The sequence below is a fragment of the Tachyglossus aculeatus genome, chromosome 16 (genome assembly GCF_015852505.1).
Source record: "Tachyglossus aculeatus isolate mTacAcu1 chromosome 16, mTacAcu1.pri, whole genome shotgun sequence".
Taxonomy (NCBI): Eukaryota; Metazoa; Chordata; class Mammalia; order Monotremata; family Tachyglossidae; genus Tachyglossus; species Tachyglossus aculeatus.
The window spans coordinates 33656109-33669771 of NC_052081.1; the positions used below are offsets into that span (position 1 = coordinate 33656109).

Genomic DNA, 13663 nt, shown 5'->3' on the forward strand with positions numbered 1-13663 from the left:
GCACTCACTGAACATTATCAATTATAATTCAAAGAGCAAATCAGTAAGCATGCAGTGATTTCTTCTCCATCAGGGTTTCATTGATGGTTTGTCAATTATTCTTCAGAGGACCGGCCAAATAGTTGGGATACCACCTGCCATCTGAGCGATGATTCTGGGGGTCAGGGTTTCTGGGAATGAGTAGAGTTCAAAATGACCTTTTTCCCAATGTAGCCATGGATCCTTGTCTTTCTTCACCACTCCCAGTTTCCTTATTCCTCCATTTCCCTCCCTTTCTTCTCTTCTCCATTTCTCCTCCACTCCTCCTTTTCTCCTCGATTCTTCTCTGTGTTCACCTCCTTATTTTCATCCCTCGTCATCTTTAACTCACTCTCTGGCTTCTCCTCCTCACTAACCTCTCATCTCTCTCTCCTCTCTAGGTCTTTTCCCTTTTCCTCTCTATGCCCCTTCACCTTTTCCTTTTCTTCCCCACTCTGAACTTCTCCCTTCCTTTCTTATCTTTTCTCCACTTTCTCCTCCTCAGTTACCCTCTTCTCTACCCCCATTTTCCTGTTTCTCTCTCTCCTAGTCTCCCTTTCCCTACCTCTCTCCTTCATTCTCCCTCTCCTAACTACTAGGTGGCCTGGGACGGCTCATTTCTATCAGCTGTATTGTACTCTCTCCCAAGTGCTTACTTCAGTGCTCTACACATAGTATTCTCTAAAGGAATACCATTGTTTGATAGATTGCTTGTTCTCCATGCCCTGGTGGATGCTGCCTCCTGGCTATGCCATGTCTAGTGCACCCAGAGCCCACTGCCTCGTGGTGGGGAGTTTGGACTGTATTATCTGCAGGTCAGGTGATGCTCCATTGTTGGAAGGAGAGGCGGGAGCTTGGGCTGAACCATCTGCAGGTTGAGGGAAGCCCCCTTGATTTCAGGATTCACTGGGCCCAGGTGTTTTGAACACAGAAATGAGGAAGAACACTATTTTCTCCATTTTAGCGCTCAGGGAATTTTATCATGATTTCCTTTCCAACATACACATTTAGGGAAGTTTTATATACCTGTAGCCATCCTATTTTTGCCCAACAACATTAAATGAAAAGACACTTAATTATTGGAAGAAATATGTTTATAGACCACCAGCCCACAGTACGATTTCGGAGGGCATGAATTTCCCAGTGTCTTGGTTGATTTCTAATCTCATAAATATTTGGATCATTTAACTGTCCAAATATAAAACTGGCAGAGAAGAAGCTGGGAAGCTAGCTCTATGCCAGCTCTGATGCTTGTTTAGAAACAAATTTTCTGGTTTAAATGCCGGGGTGTTCAAACAGTGGCAGCACATTCTGCTTTGAGTAGCTTGCTTACTCAAGTCTCTACCCTTATGTTTCCTTAAAGGTCTGGAACAGATCTTTCCATTAGGGCAATTCAAATGGATAGGAAGAATTGGTTTGTTCTCAAAAAGAAGTGGGGTTTGAGGTAATCAGTCAAAAGTATTTGTTGACGACCCACCTGAGCCGAGCTTTGTATGTAGAGTGCAACAGACACAATCCCTACCCTCAGTAGTAATAATAATAATAATAATGATGGTAGCACTGTTCTAAGCTCTGGGGTAGATACAAGGTAATCAGGCTGTCCCACATAGGGCTCACAGTCTTAAGGAACTTACTGTTTAGCAGGATGTGAAATTGTTTGGTTTTCACCTGGATATTTGTTTAATTCTTGAAATAAGCCAACTTTACACCTCCTGTTTTCAACCACAAGTCCTGAAATGCTGTGGTACTCTTGTTTAAATTTTGGATTTGGAGATCAGACATGAGAAATCATAAGGGCAAGCTTCCTGGTGTGCCTCCTTCCCATCTGTGCCTCGTTCTCGCCTGTCCCGCCATCGACCCCCTGCCCAGGTCCTTCCCCTGGTCGGTAATGCCCTCCCTCCACACATCCGCCAAACTAGCTCTCTTCCTCCCTTCAAAGCCCTACTGAGAGCCCACCTCCTCCAGGAGGCCTTCCTAGACTGAGCCCCCTTTTTCCTCTCCTCCTCCCCATCGCCCCCCACTCTGCCCTACCTCCTTCATCTCCCACAGCACTTGTATATATTTGTACGTATTTATTACTATATTTATTTTACTTGTACATATTTACTATATTTTATTAATGATGTGCATATAGCTATAATTCTATTTATTCTGACGGTTTTGACACCTGTCCACATGTTTTGTTTTGTTGTCTGTTTCCCCCTTCTAGACTGTGAGCCCTTTGTTGGGTAGGGACTGTCTCTATATGTTGCCAATTTGTACATCCCAAATGCTTAGTACAGTGTTCTGCACACAGTAAGTGCCCAATAAATACGATTGAATGAATGAATGAAGGGTGGTTGGGTGCTTGGGAATCAAGTCATAATCCAGCCTGTAAGAGTAGGATAAATGCCATTCAAGACGATGCCTTTATCGAGATTTCTAGATTCCCTGCCCTTAGCTTTATTTAAGGAGAAGGGAGATCAAAAGTCCTGGAAGACAGTTGTGCAGCCAATTGGAAGTCATCCCAAGCAGAATCAAACCTAAATTTTCCAGTTTTGACACAGGCTACTGGAAACATTGTAATGAAGAGCAGCATATTTGATCAATCTGATAATAAAACAATCATAATTACAACTTTTGGCTGCTACCAAATATCTTTCTATCACTCACTCCCCAGTAGCAAATTATAATTGTCTAACAATTTTGATAATCTAAAAAGACAGGCTGAGTTAATCCAGTTCATGCACACAAATCAGCATCCCCTTGAGAAGATCTTCCCAGAAAGATTGAACGTTTTTAGTCCCCCTACCCAAGCCGACAGTTGCCAGTCACCATGCAACTTGGACTCTCAGGGTGTCATTCGGGCTTAAACGTTTCCAATGACAAGGGTATTATTTCTTAGTGACCTCTTACATGTCGGCATAGGAACTAGTGCATTGTGTCTTTGGGAGAGCCATTCTAGAATGCTGCATAAAACTCAAGACTAATCAACCACCAGATTTCCACCAGATTTCCACCAGATTTCCATTTGTTCAGAAAGGTGAAGCACATATCTGGTTTCATCAAATAAGGTGGAGATATACTGTCTTGGCCACCAGCTAGTGACTTGCTGAGAATATGAGTAGCTACAGCCTCTGTGTGTCATGGATAATGAGGATTGGTTCCAAGCCACGGGCCAGATCACTGACATGGCATGGTCAGAGAGACTTTTAGTCCTGAATTTTTCCACAGTTGCTTACGAAGAGAGATGATGTCCTAAATACCCTACATGAAATCTGGTAACATAATTCTGGATATTTCAGTTCAAAAGGGTGTCCAACATAAGATTTCAAAGATGCTGCCCTGATGAGCCAATCCCTCGGGATGTGGTGGAAATGAACAGTGCATGAACCACTCACCCTGCTCCAGTGCCTTTACTTATGGAAAGACCCTTTCTGAGTTTCTGGGTTTGCCTTCTACAAGGCCATTCTGTGCCGTACTTTAGGTATTACAATTTCTCTGATGCTTCTGCCCGATGCCAGGCTGGTATGTCCATTTCAGGGTTCTTCCAGTAGCCCACTGCTCTATCTTATTGTCTGAGACTGTACTTCCTTAATCCTTTATATTAATGATAAATTAATCAATGGCCTTATTGAGTGTTTATGGTGTTCACAGTGCTATACTTGGAAGACTACAGAATAATAGAGTTGGTTGATGCGATCCCTGCCCTCAAGGAGCTTGCAGTCTAGTCATGTGCTGACCTCACTTAGAAATCAGGACAATATGCTCTAAAGAGTGGAGACAGAGGAAAGAGAACAAAAAGACACCTTGAAGTAACTTCAGCTGCCTCATCTCCTCTTTCCCTCATCCTCTTCCTCCTCATCCTTGCTCTCTTCCTTATCCTCCTAAAGATTGTTCCTGAGTGTTTTTCTGATGCATTAAATATTGATAGTGCTCCCTGTTCTGTGCTTACAGTCACAAGAAACTTTGGAGTTAGAGTCTCAAGGGATGGAAATAACTTTTGCTTAGGTGATACCAGTGCCATGCGCTTTATTAAAAGACACAATTATTAAGTGATAATTTTTCCATTGGAAGCTGAAACTGAATCATTGGTTGAAGAAATTTGATAAATTACATTCTTTGTTGAAGAGGATTTTGTTCTCAGATCATACACATTTAATTAGCACATTAACTTTAGCTATGGTTAGATTATTCCCTTTTCCCCATATAACACAAAAATTAACAATTCATATCTGAGGGAAAGAATGTTTGAAATAGTGTGTGGGGTTAGCAAAATCTCTTAGCATGAGAGTGAATTTATATTCACATAAGTCTGAGATTTTACAGTACCAAATCCTGTATTTGAAAATCTTTGAAAACAATTTTCTCTTTCAGAGTCCAGAAATGGAAAACACATTATCCCCAAGTTATTTTAGCTCTCATCTTAGTCGATCAGCAAGGCAAATCGATACCTGGGGAAAAAACACCCAAGGACCAATCAGTGTAGGAATAGTCTGCTAGAGTGATGTGGCTTTTGCATATATTGATATGCTCAGTTTATGACATGCCAGTATCCATAGACTGTGAATATACAGGTGTAATGAAATGGTCCATTACCACAATATAATTCCAGATTACTGAAAGGCCAATGATCTATCCAGCCCGATATTCTACCTCAGAAAATACTAATTAAATGTTTAGAGGAACTGTGTGATGGTCACCCTCCTTAATGTCCATCCTAGTGATTAGAAATGTACCATCTAATGTCCCTTTAGGGATGCTCTGAATCCCTAAAACGTTTTCTGTTGAAACAAAACTTTATCCAAACTCCTCTCAAATATGTTGATGTTTTAGGCATGCAAAATTTCCTTATGCTTATTACCCACTGTGTAGGGAAGCATTTCATTTCCCTTTGTTTAATTTCAAGGTACAATTTTCAAGATTGAATTGGTGACCCCCTCATCTTGCTTATATGGAATTTGATGAACAAAAGTGCTGTACTGACATTTCCACACCCTTCGTTATGCTATAAATTGTAATTACATCCCCCTCCACCTTTGTCTTTTCAGAGTGAGGAGGCCTAATCTTTTCATTCGTTCATTCATTGTCATATTTATTGAGGGCTTACTGCATGCAGAACACTGTACTAAGCACTTGGGAGAGTACAAAATAACAGTAAACAGACACACTTCCTGCCCACTATGAGCTTATAGTTTGGAGGGGGAGACAGACATTAATATAAATAATTTTCAGTCTTTGTTTATAAGGAATCTTCAATTCCCCAAACATCCTGTCTTAACTAATCCTTAGGTGTAGAACAAACATTAAAGTAGGAAGGAGATGATCTCTGTACACTAGTCATTTGTTCCTAGTATAACTTGATGCTGGGCATGTGAAGAAAGAGATGTTTTGATTATGATGAATTTCACAAAACGTAGAAGTAATCTTTCAGGAAGTGTGGGCCTAGATCTTAAAATATGAGCAGTGTCTTCCTTTCTGAAATTGTCTTGTTCTGGTTTGCGTGTATCATAGATTTTCATTTTTCCATTTATTGAGCAATCTGATGACTGCTGTTAATAAAATATCAAATGGGACAGTTTTTCAAGTATTTAGATTCCAGGAGAGTCAGGCACATGAATTCCCAGAATGTAGCTTCTCTCTATTGGCAAGCCACATAGCTAAGTTATACCTAAGTCAGAAATGCCCTATAATAATAATTTTGGTATTTGTTAAGCACTTACTATGTGCAAAGTACTGTTCTAAGCACTGGAGAGGATACAAGGTGATCAGGTTGTCCCATGTGGGGCTCACAATCTTAATCCCTATTTTACAGATGAGGTAAATGAGGCCCAGAGAAGTGAAGTGACTTGCCCAAAGTCAAACAGCTGACAAGCGGTGGAGCCGGGATTTGAACCCAGGACCTCTGGCTCCAAAGCCCTGGCTCTTTCCACTGAGCCACACTGCTTCCCTGCCCACGCCCTATGTTGGTGAAGGATAGGGAGGCAGGTCAGGCTAGGGACTGGTAATTTGGTCCAAGTACTTTTAGTTTTTTAAAGAGTGCTCTTTACTGTAAGCTCCTTGTGGCCAGTAAACCACATCTACCATCTCTGTTGTACTCTCCCAAGTGCTTACTACAGTACTCTGCACCCAGTAAGCACTCAGTAAATACCATTGATAGATTGATAACAGTAATAATTGAGATGTTTTTTAGGGGCTTGCTATTTGTCAAGCACTACACTAAGTGCTAGGGTAGATAGAAAATAATCATATCACACACCGTCCTTGTCCCACATATGTCTCACAGTTTAAGGGGAAGGGAGAAAAGGTATTAAATCCCGATTTTGCAAATTAGGAAACTGAGGCATGGAGAAGTTAAGTATCTTGGCTATGGTCACACAGCAGGCAAGAGGCAGAGCAGGGCTAGTCTCCAGACTCCCAGGCTTATGCTCTTTCTCCACTATGCCATGTTGCGTCCATGAAAAATTGGCTGAAAACACCACTGATTCGTCCTATCTGCATTCCCTGTTGGCTTTCCAAAAGTCGGGCACATAATATCTTCCCTTTAGAACCAGCTTGTTTCATCCAGTGTGGGAAGACAGAGAGAAACAGTTGGATGATGGAAAGAGTTTTGGCATAGGAGTTGGAGAAATCAAGTTGTAATCTCAGCTCTGCCACCAGCCTAATGTGTGACTGGGTTCAAATGACTTCGCCTTGCCTCATCTAGGTTTTCTCATTCGCAAAATGGGTGTAATAATATCTGCCTTTCCCTATGTCATCAGGATGGTGAGGACAAAAACGAGCTACAAAATTGGAGGTGCTTTGGAAAAAGAAGTGCTAGATACAATTAAACAATGATTTGAGGTATTCAAAGGCAAAAGTTTAGAGCTTGCTTCCTCTTCCCCAGGTCAAACCCTGGAGCCGCTTTCTGCAGATTGAAATGAATATTTGCATCTTTTGGGAGGTGTGGACATAAAATTTCAAGAAGTATTTCATCCTGGTTATCAGTAGACACACTTCCAGGAGAAGTGGAAAAAAATACATGTGGGAATATAGCTGAGAAGACTAAATTTATTTCAATATCACAGAGCATTCTGCATGGCTCTGAGTTGATCCCAATATCTATGGATTCTTCATAGACACCTTCTCCCCTATGTTATCTTAGCCTCAGATTTCCCTTCTTTTTAGCTATTACCAAATTACACTGTAAGCTTCTCTAGATTGTATGATCGTTTTGGGCAGGGAATGTGTCTACGCACTCCCCCAAGCATGTAGTACAGTGTTCTACAAGTAACTGCCCAATAGATACCGAGAGCCTGGGCTTGGGAGCCAGAGGTCGTGGGTTCTAATCCCGCCTCCGCCACTTGTCAGCTGTGTGACTTTGGGCAAGTCACTTAACTTCTCTGGGCCTCAGGTACCTCATCTGTAAAATGGGGATTAAGACTGTGAGCCCCACGAGGGGCAACCTGATCACCTTGTATCACCCCAGTGCTTACAACAGTGCTTTGAACATAGTAAGCGCTTAACAAATGCCATCATCATCATCAATTGATTGATGTTATGCTCATAGCATCTGGAGGTATTGCAGGAGTTTACAAATTCCTTCAAGGCAGGGACTGAATGTTTCCAAGTGCGTAGTTCAGTGCTCTGCACACAGTAGGTGCTCTAAGGGTATCGATGAGAATGGTGATGACGATGAAACTATAACATAATTTTTCTTTTCTTTAGTTGTACAGTTCTGCGGAATTTGGGAGGAGATGGCAGCTCATCCAGGAAGGAGTTGTCCCAAACAGATTTTACTGGTAAGTGTCAAACCACGTGCCTCAGTGCATCCTAAAAGAACAGTCTTCTCCTCATCTGTAATTTAGGAGGTTTGGTGACTCAACAGCTCTGTGCTGGTATACAGCGGAGTTGACTAATTTTCCAGGGTCTTCCCATTGTCTGAGTTGCGTTTCCTTGGTTTTGATTTCTAGCTGATGTACCTGGAAGTGAGTCGGCTTGGGAGAAAAAGAGTCATAGTTATTCCAATATTTCCGTGAAGTTAATGAGAGTAAAATACCAATTGTTTTCTTTCAGGTGGTGATGTAGAGGTAGATATTTCTAGAATGGCCAGGAAGATGAGGTTCTCTGTATGGACCTTATTTGTTACATCTTTTGGCTATGCAGTTTGGTTAAAATGCAGTTGGAGTTGATCAGAAGGGCCTGTGACCTACCTTAGAAGGACTATTACATCTGACTCACAAATCTTAGCCCTCTTGCTGTTCACTAAAGCCATTGCCACCGAAGTTTGGGCAAATTTACACTCGTTTACCACCAGTAGTGGAAAGAGCATTGGACAGGGAGTCGAAGGACCTGGGTTCTACTCCTGGCTCTGCCACTTGTTTGCTGTGTGACCTTGGGCAAGTCACATCACTTTGTGCCTGAGTTACCTCATCTGTAAAGTGGAGGTTGGGATTGTGAGCCCTATGTGGGAAATAGACTGTGTCCAACCTGATTAGCTTTCATTTCATTCATTAATTTGTATTGTGTGCTTACTGTGTGCAGAAAACTATATTAAGTGCTTGGAAAAGTACAATGCAACAATGAACAGTGACAATCCCTGCCCACACAAAGCTACCCCAGTGTTTAGGACAATGTCTGGCACATAGCGAGCACTTAATAAATACTATTTTTTTTTAAAAGACAGAAACCTGATTGTACTGCCTTCTTTATACGCACCCAGGAGGCTGCCCTCTGCGATAGATTCCTTGGTCCACTTTTCCATTTTGAAAGACAAAGTCCCCAAAGAGATTGTTACTTAATAATAAATCCACTATTGTTATTGCTCTGGCCTCAACCCAAGCCTTCAAATACTGAAGACCCAATTTTTGGCAATGAAATAGATTTTGAGGGCTTCCCCAGAGACTTGACTTGAATGAAATCTGAAGATAGGACACCTCCAATCTGCAGGCAACAGAAAGCCAGAGGGTATACTTTAACTTCAGTTTGGCTTCCTTAACTCAGACCCTGCTCCCTGGTGACTGAAGATAATTGGAATATCTTCAAGAGGAAACAAGAAAACAAAGATGATGCTCAGAGAATTTCATAAAGGAAAAATGTTTAATCCATGTCCAGGTGTAACTTTCTCAGCTGGCAAGATATGTTCATTATAGCATCTTTGCAAGTGGCCCCTGAGCAGAAATGTCTTTCTTGTGATGGGTCATTTGGGCACCATGAAAACCAACTCACCAGATGGGCATCAAAAAGAAATGTAGTAACTCCAGCCAATGTTAAGCCTCACTTACATCATTAATGAAATGTTGTATATGGCTTGGAAGAGGTTCTCAATTGCTCTGAGGGCTTTACTTATGTTGAATAAACTCTTGAGTGTCTAAGAGAAGGTGTTGGGTAAATAGGCTCCTCTAGACTGTCAACTCGCTGTGGGCCGGGAATGTGTCTACCAACTCTGTATTACTCTCCTAAATACTTAGTACAATGCTCCTCACACAGCAAATGCATAATAAATGCCATTGATTGATTCACTTTTGTATTTCTGGTGGCTTAAAAACTGTCAGTTCTGTCTGCCCAGGAGCTTTCCCTGGTTCATGCAGATTGTGGCAGCTGGAGAGAAAATTGCCTTTATTAGAATTAATCTGACAATCAGTGGCTTTTAATTGCCCATGAACTTTGGGCATCGTTAGGATGATCCAAAATGTTTAAAGACAGACCTTTTCAGATCCAGGCCATGCTAGGGTGGAAGAAAACTGTGCCAAGAGGTCCTCAGACAGTGCAAAATCCTAACTGTTTGGATGTAAGCCTTTCCAAAGTGCTCTCCAGCACTGAGTAAGCACCCTGTGACCAAATAATGCATGTCATCCTTGATTCTCCTGCCCTTTGAAGAGGAATCAAATTCAGCTCTTTCGGATTGTCCCAAGTACCCTCACACCAGTCACCATTTTCCTTTTCTAGTGTAGGACCCCCTTTGCCTGCATGATCCCATGCATTTATTCCTAAAACATGAAAGAACTAAAATGTACTTCCATATTAATACATTTCCTTATAGTAATTGGTGAGCATGTTGACTCTAGAATGGTGGGGAAGGGTTTATGATCTCTACTATTGCAATAATAATAATAGTAATAATGGCATTTATTAAGCACTTACTATGTGCAAAGCACTATTCTATGTGCTGGGGGGATACAAGGTGATCAGGTTGTCCCACGTGGGGCTCACAGTCAATCCTCATTTTACAGATGAGGTCACTGAGGCCCAGAGAAGTTAAGTGACTTGCCCAGAGTCACACAGCTGACAAGTGGTGGAGCTGGGATTTGAACCCATGACCTCTGACTCCAAAGCCCATGCTCTTTCACTGAGCCATGCTGCTTCTCTCTGAGTTGATGGCATTTGTTAAGCATTTACTGTGTGTCAAGCATTGTTCTAAGCTCTGAGGTAGATACAAACTAATCAGGTTGGGCACAGTAATAGTTCCTGTTATAGTAATGAATAATGCCAGGAAATGATATGATTTTTTCTCCTGTAGTGGAATTAAAGGGCTTTCAAATATGTATTTTTTCATTCATCTTTGCACCACATGCCTGGGAGGCAGATAATATACCCACTTTGCAGCTGGTGAAACAGAGATGAGGGGAGTTTAGGTGATATGCCCCAAGTCATTCAGTAACTGGGCTGGAACTAGAATTCTTATCAGTGAATTCAATCTATTGAGAGCTTGCTGTGTGGAGACAACTGTACTAAGCACTTGGGAGAAATTCCTACCTCCTGATTTCCTTCTTTTACTCATACTTCTCCCTCATTTATCCCCATGGTTTCTAATAAAACATTTACACCTTAGTAACCTTTGTCCCTCATCCCAGAGAAGGGGCTATTCATAGATGAAGAGTCAGACTATTCTGGATAATTGAAAAAGTATGTTAGTCTCTTTCGGAGGACCACAGGAACAGTGGCTTACTCAAAAGAATTTATGCAGTGTGAAACAGCAATCCATTCCCAGGGTGCTTACTGGTCAGAAGATGGTTTATTCACCTGGTGGAATGGCTCTGAGAACAGTATCACAGGCTGAGATACTCAACAGACCTTCTTATTTTGTATTCTGAGTAAGGTTTTTGTTTCATTGCACTCCCTCTGTGATGAGATCCAGAGGGGTTACACAGTTACAGGGTGTTAAAAGGAGTTATATCTCCTTGTCTTCATGTTTCATGTGTGACCTTTTAATTGAATTGAAAGCCCTCCTGTCCTTTTATTAGAGAAGAAGGCACAAAAAGAGTAATTGGCTACCTGGGGGCTCTGTGTTCTGCTACCACCTCAGAAAATTGATTTCAAATGGGATTAGAAAGAATTGATCGGGAAGGGGTGGGGGGACAGCAAGGTGGTGGGACCCAGTGTGTCTGCAAAGCAGTCAGCATCAGCTGCCCAAAGAGGATGCCAAAGAAATGGGCAGGTTCTTGGTGGAGCAGGCAACTGGAGTCTCTTAATTGGGCTTTTAAAATTGTTTGACCTTGAAAGTGGGAGAGAGGTCTAACCTCACCTCATAAATCAATTTCTTGTTTTGTCATGCTAAATTAGGAAATTTTAATCCTGAGCATTTCCCACTCTACACTTAAGTAGCTCTTAGTGGAAAATGAGAGATGAGTGGATGGAAGTTCCATTGGGTCAGAGGCTACAAGGCAAGGAATGAACACAGCCAGAATGAGATATAGATAGAAGCTAAGAATCAATTATTTTCATTAGCTGATGAGAGAGACAGAGCTTGGAGTAAGACAGCTTATACTGGGGCAGGGAAATCTAGGTGAATTTTGAGAAAAAACTCCCTAATAGTGGGAAGACCTCAAGTGATGGAAGAAGCTGCCAGAGGGAGGTATCCAATGACTCTTGGAGATAATAAAGACCAAGGTTTAACATCCACAAGGAGAATGAAGTTAGTCCTGCCAAGAGGAGAGAGGGAACCACGTTTCATCCTCTAATCCATAAGCTCCTTGTGGGCAGGGATTATGTCTTAATAATAATATTAATACTGGTACTCATTAAGCACTTACTAAGTGCCAAGCACTGCTGTAACCACTGGCACTAACTCTATTATATGGTACGGTCCCAAGCACTTACTACTGTGCTCTGCACACAGAAAGCACACAATAAATACCACTGATTGATTGAAAGTCCAAAAAACCTGGTAGTCCTTGAGCATTCATTGTTGGGAGGGGCTGTGGGCCAGAAGACCGTGCCAGAAGTGGAATAGGTGGATGGGGTGGTATGTAAAGTCACTGGGGAGACAGGTGTAGGGGGGGGATCCAGTAGTATGAAACAGGAATTTCTTCTGGAGGAGAAGGAATAGGATTTAGAATGTTGAGGGAGTAAGCTAGAAAGTGTGGTGCTTATGAATGAGCCTAGGCAATGAAAATTGGATCTGGCTAAGGAATGGTATGGAAGACCGAATTGAGGATGGAGGAACAAGAGAAATGATGGAGGGAAAGATTTTTTTGGGAGGTGTGTGGGGAGGGTGTTTTTTTTAATTACTTACTATGTGCCAGTCACTTTACTAATTGCTGGAATGGACACAAACTAATGAGGTTGGACAAAGTCCGTGTCCCACATAGGGCTCAGAGTTTTAATCCCCATTTTACAGATGAGGTAACAGAATCACAGAAAAGTGAAGTGACTTGTCCACAGCAGACAAGTGGTGGAAATGAATTAGAACCCAGGTCTTTCTGACTCCCAAGCCTGTGCTCTATCCACTAGGCCATGCTCCTTCCCTGATTCTGAAGTAGATGGGGAACAGATAGGAGGCATTAGCCATGGCATGGCCAAAGGGTAGGTGAAAATTTGAGAGTTAAATGTGGGCCAGCTGAGATCAGGGAGAGTCTGGGAACAGTTAAAATGGTCATGATAGTGCAGTTAATCAATGGTATTTACTAAGTGCTTATTACTAAGTGTTTGGGAAAGTGCAATTCAATAGAGTTGGTAGGCACAATCCCTGCCACAGTGAGCTTACACTCTAGAGGGTGAATATCCCCAGGATGGCTGATAAGGGCTCAGTGCTTCTCAGAATGTGCAGAGTTGATCAAGTATGAATTCTCTGAGTCCTAGGCTTTCCTTCAAGTCCAGGACAGAGCTGCGCTTAGAGATTTCTATGCGAGAGAGAGAGAGAGAGAGAGAGAGAGCTACCATCCCTTAAGAAAAACATTCCCCATTGTATTTTATTGTTCTCTCTGCTCTTGGCACTTAGAAAAACCAATATCCCCAAGTTCTGCAATACCATAATTTAGAAGAAGCTGTCCACATTTGAAGAGGAGTGGCCAACATATGCCCCCAGGTTGGGGACAGAACTGACTTAGCATTTATGAGATCGATGATGGGGGTTTTAGTGTGTGCTGAATTTTAAGGCAGATAAATCCCCCAAGACAAATATTACCAATAATTGAATTGCAAAGCCATTATCATGTGCTGAACAGAGCAACTTTATGACTCTATTGTGATGGGATAAAGCTAGTTAGAATATTTATGCTCCAAGGACTGCTTCGGAATCGGAATCAAGACCTGCAGTAGGCTACCTCTTCTTCCCACCTGTTATGGACAGTGAGCTTTCCTGGGCCAGGCAGAGGACAAGATGCAATCCTGAGCAATCCAAATGCTTAATACAGTGCTATGTGTCCAGTAAGTGCTCAACAGCGCTTAGTGCTGTTCTCTGAGCACT

The 13663-nt window shown here is 42.0% G+C and overlaps 1 protein-coding gene across 1 annotated transcript in view; it reads left to right on the top strand.

Moving 5' to 3' along the window:
- Window positions 1-13663, top strand: part of SORCS1 (sortilin related VPS10 domain containing receptor 1) — a 402129-nt gene that overhangs the window by 276829 nt on the left and 111637 nt on the right. Inside the window, exon 8 of the mRNA XM_038758618.1 lies at window positions 7705-7778. Coding sequence (XP_038614546.1) covers window positions 7705-7778 — 74 coding nt within the window. The remainder of the gene's footprint in view (window positions 1-7704; window positions 7779-13663) is intronic.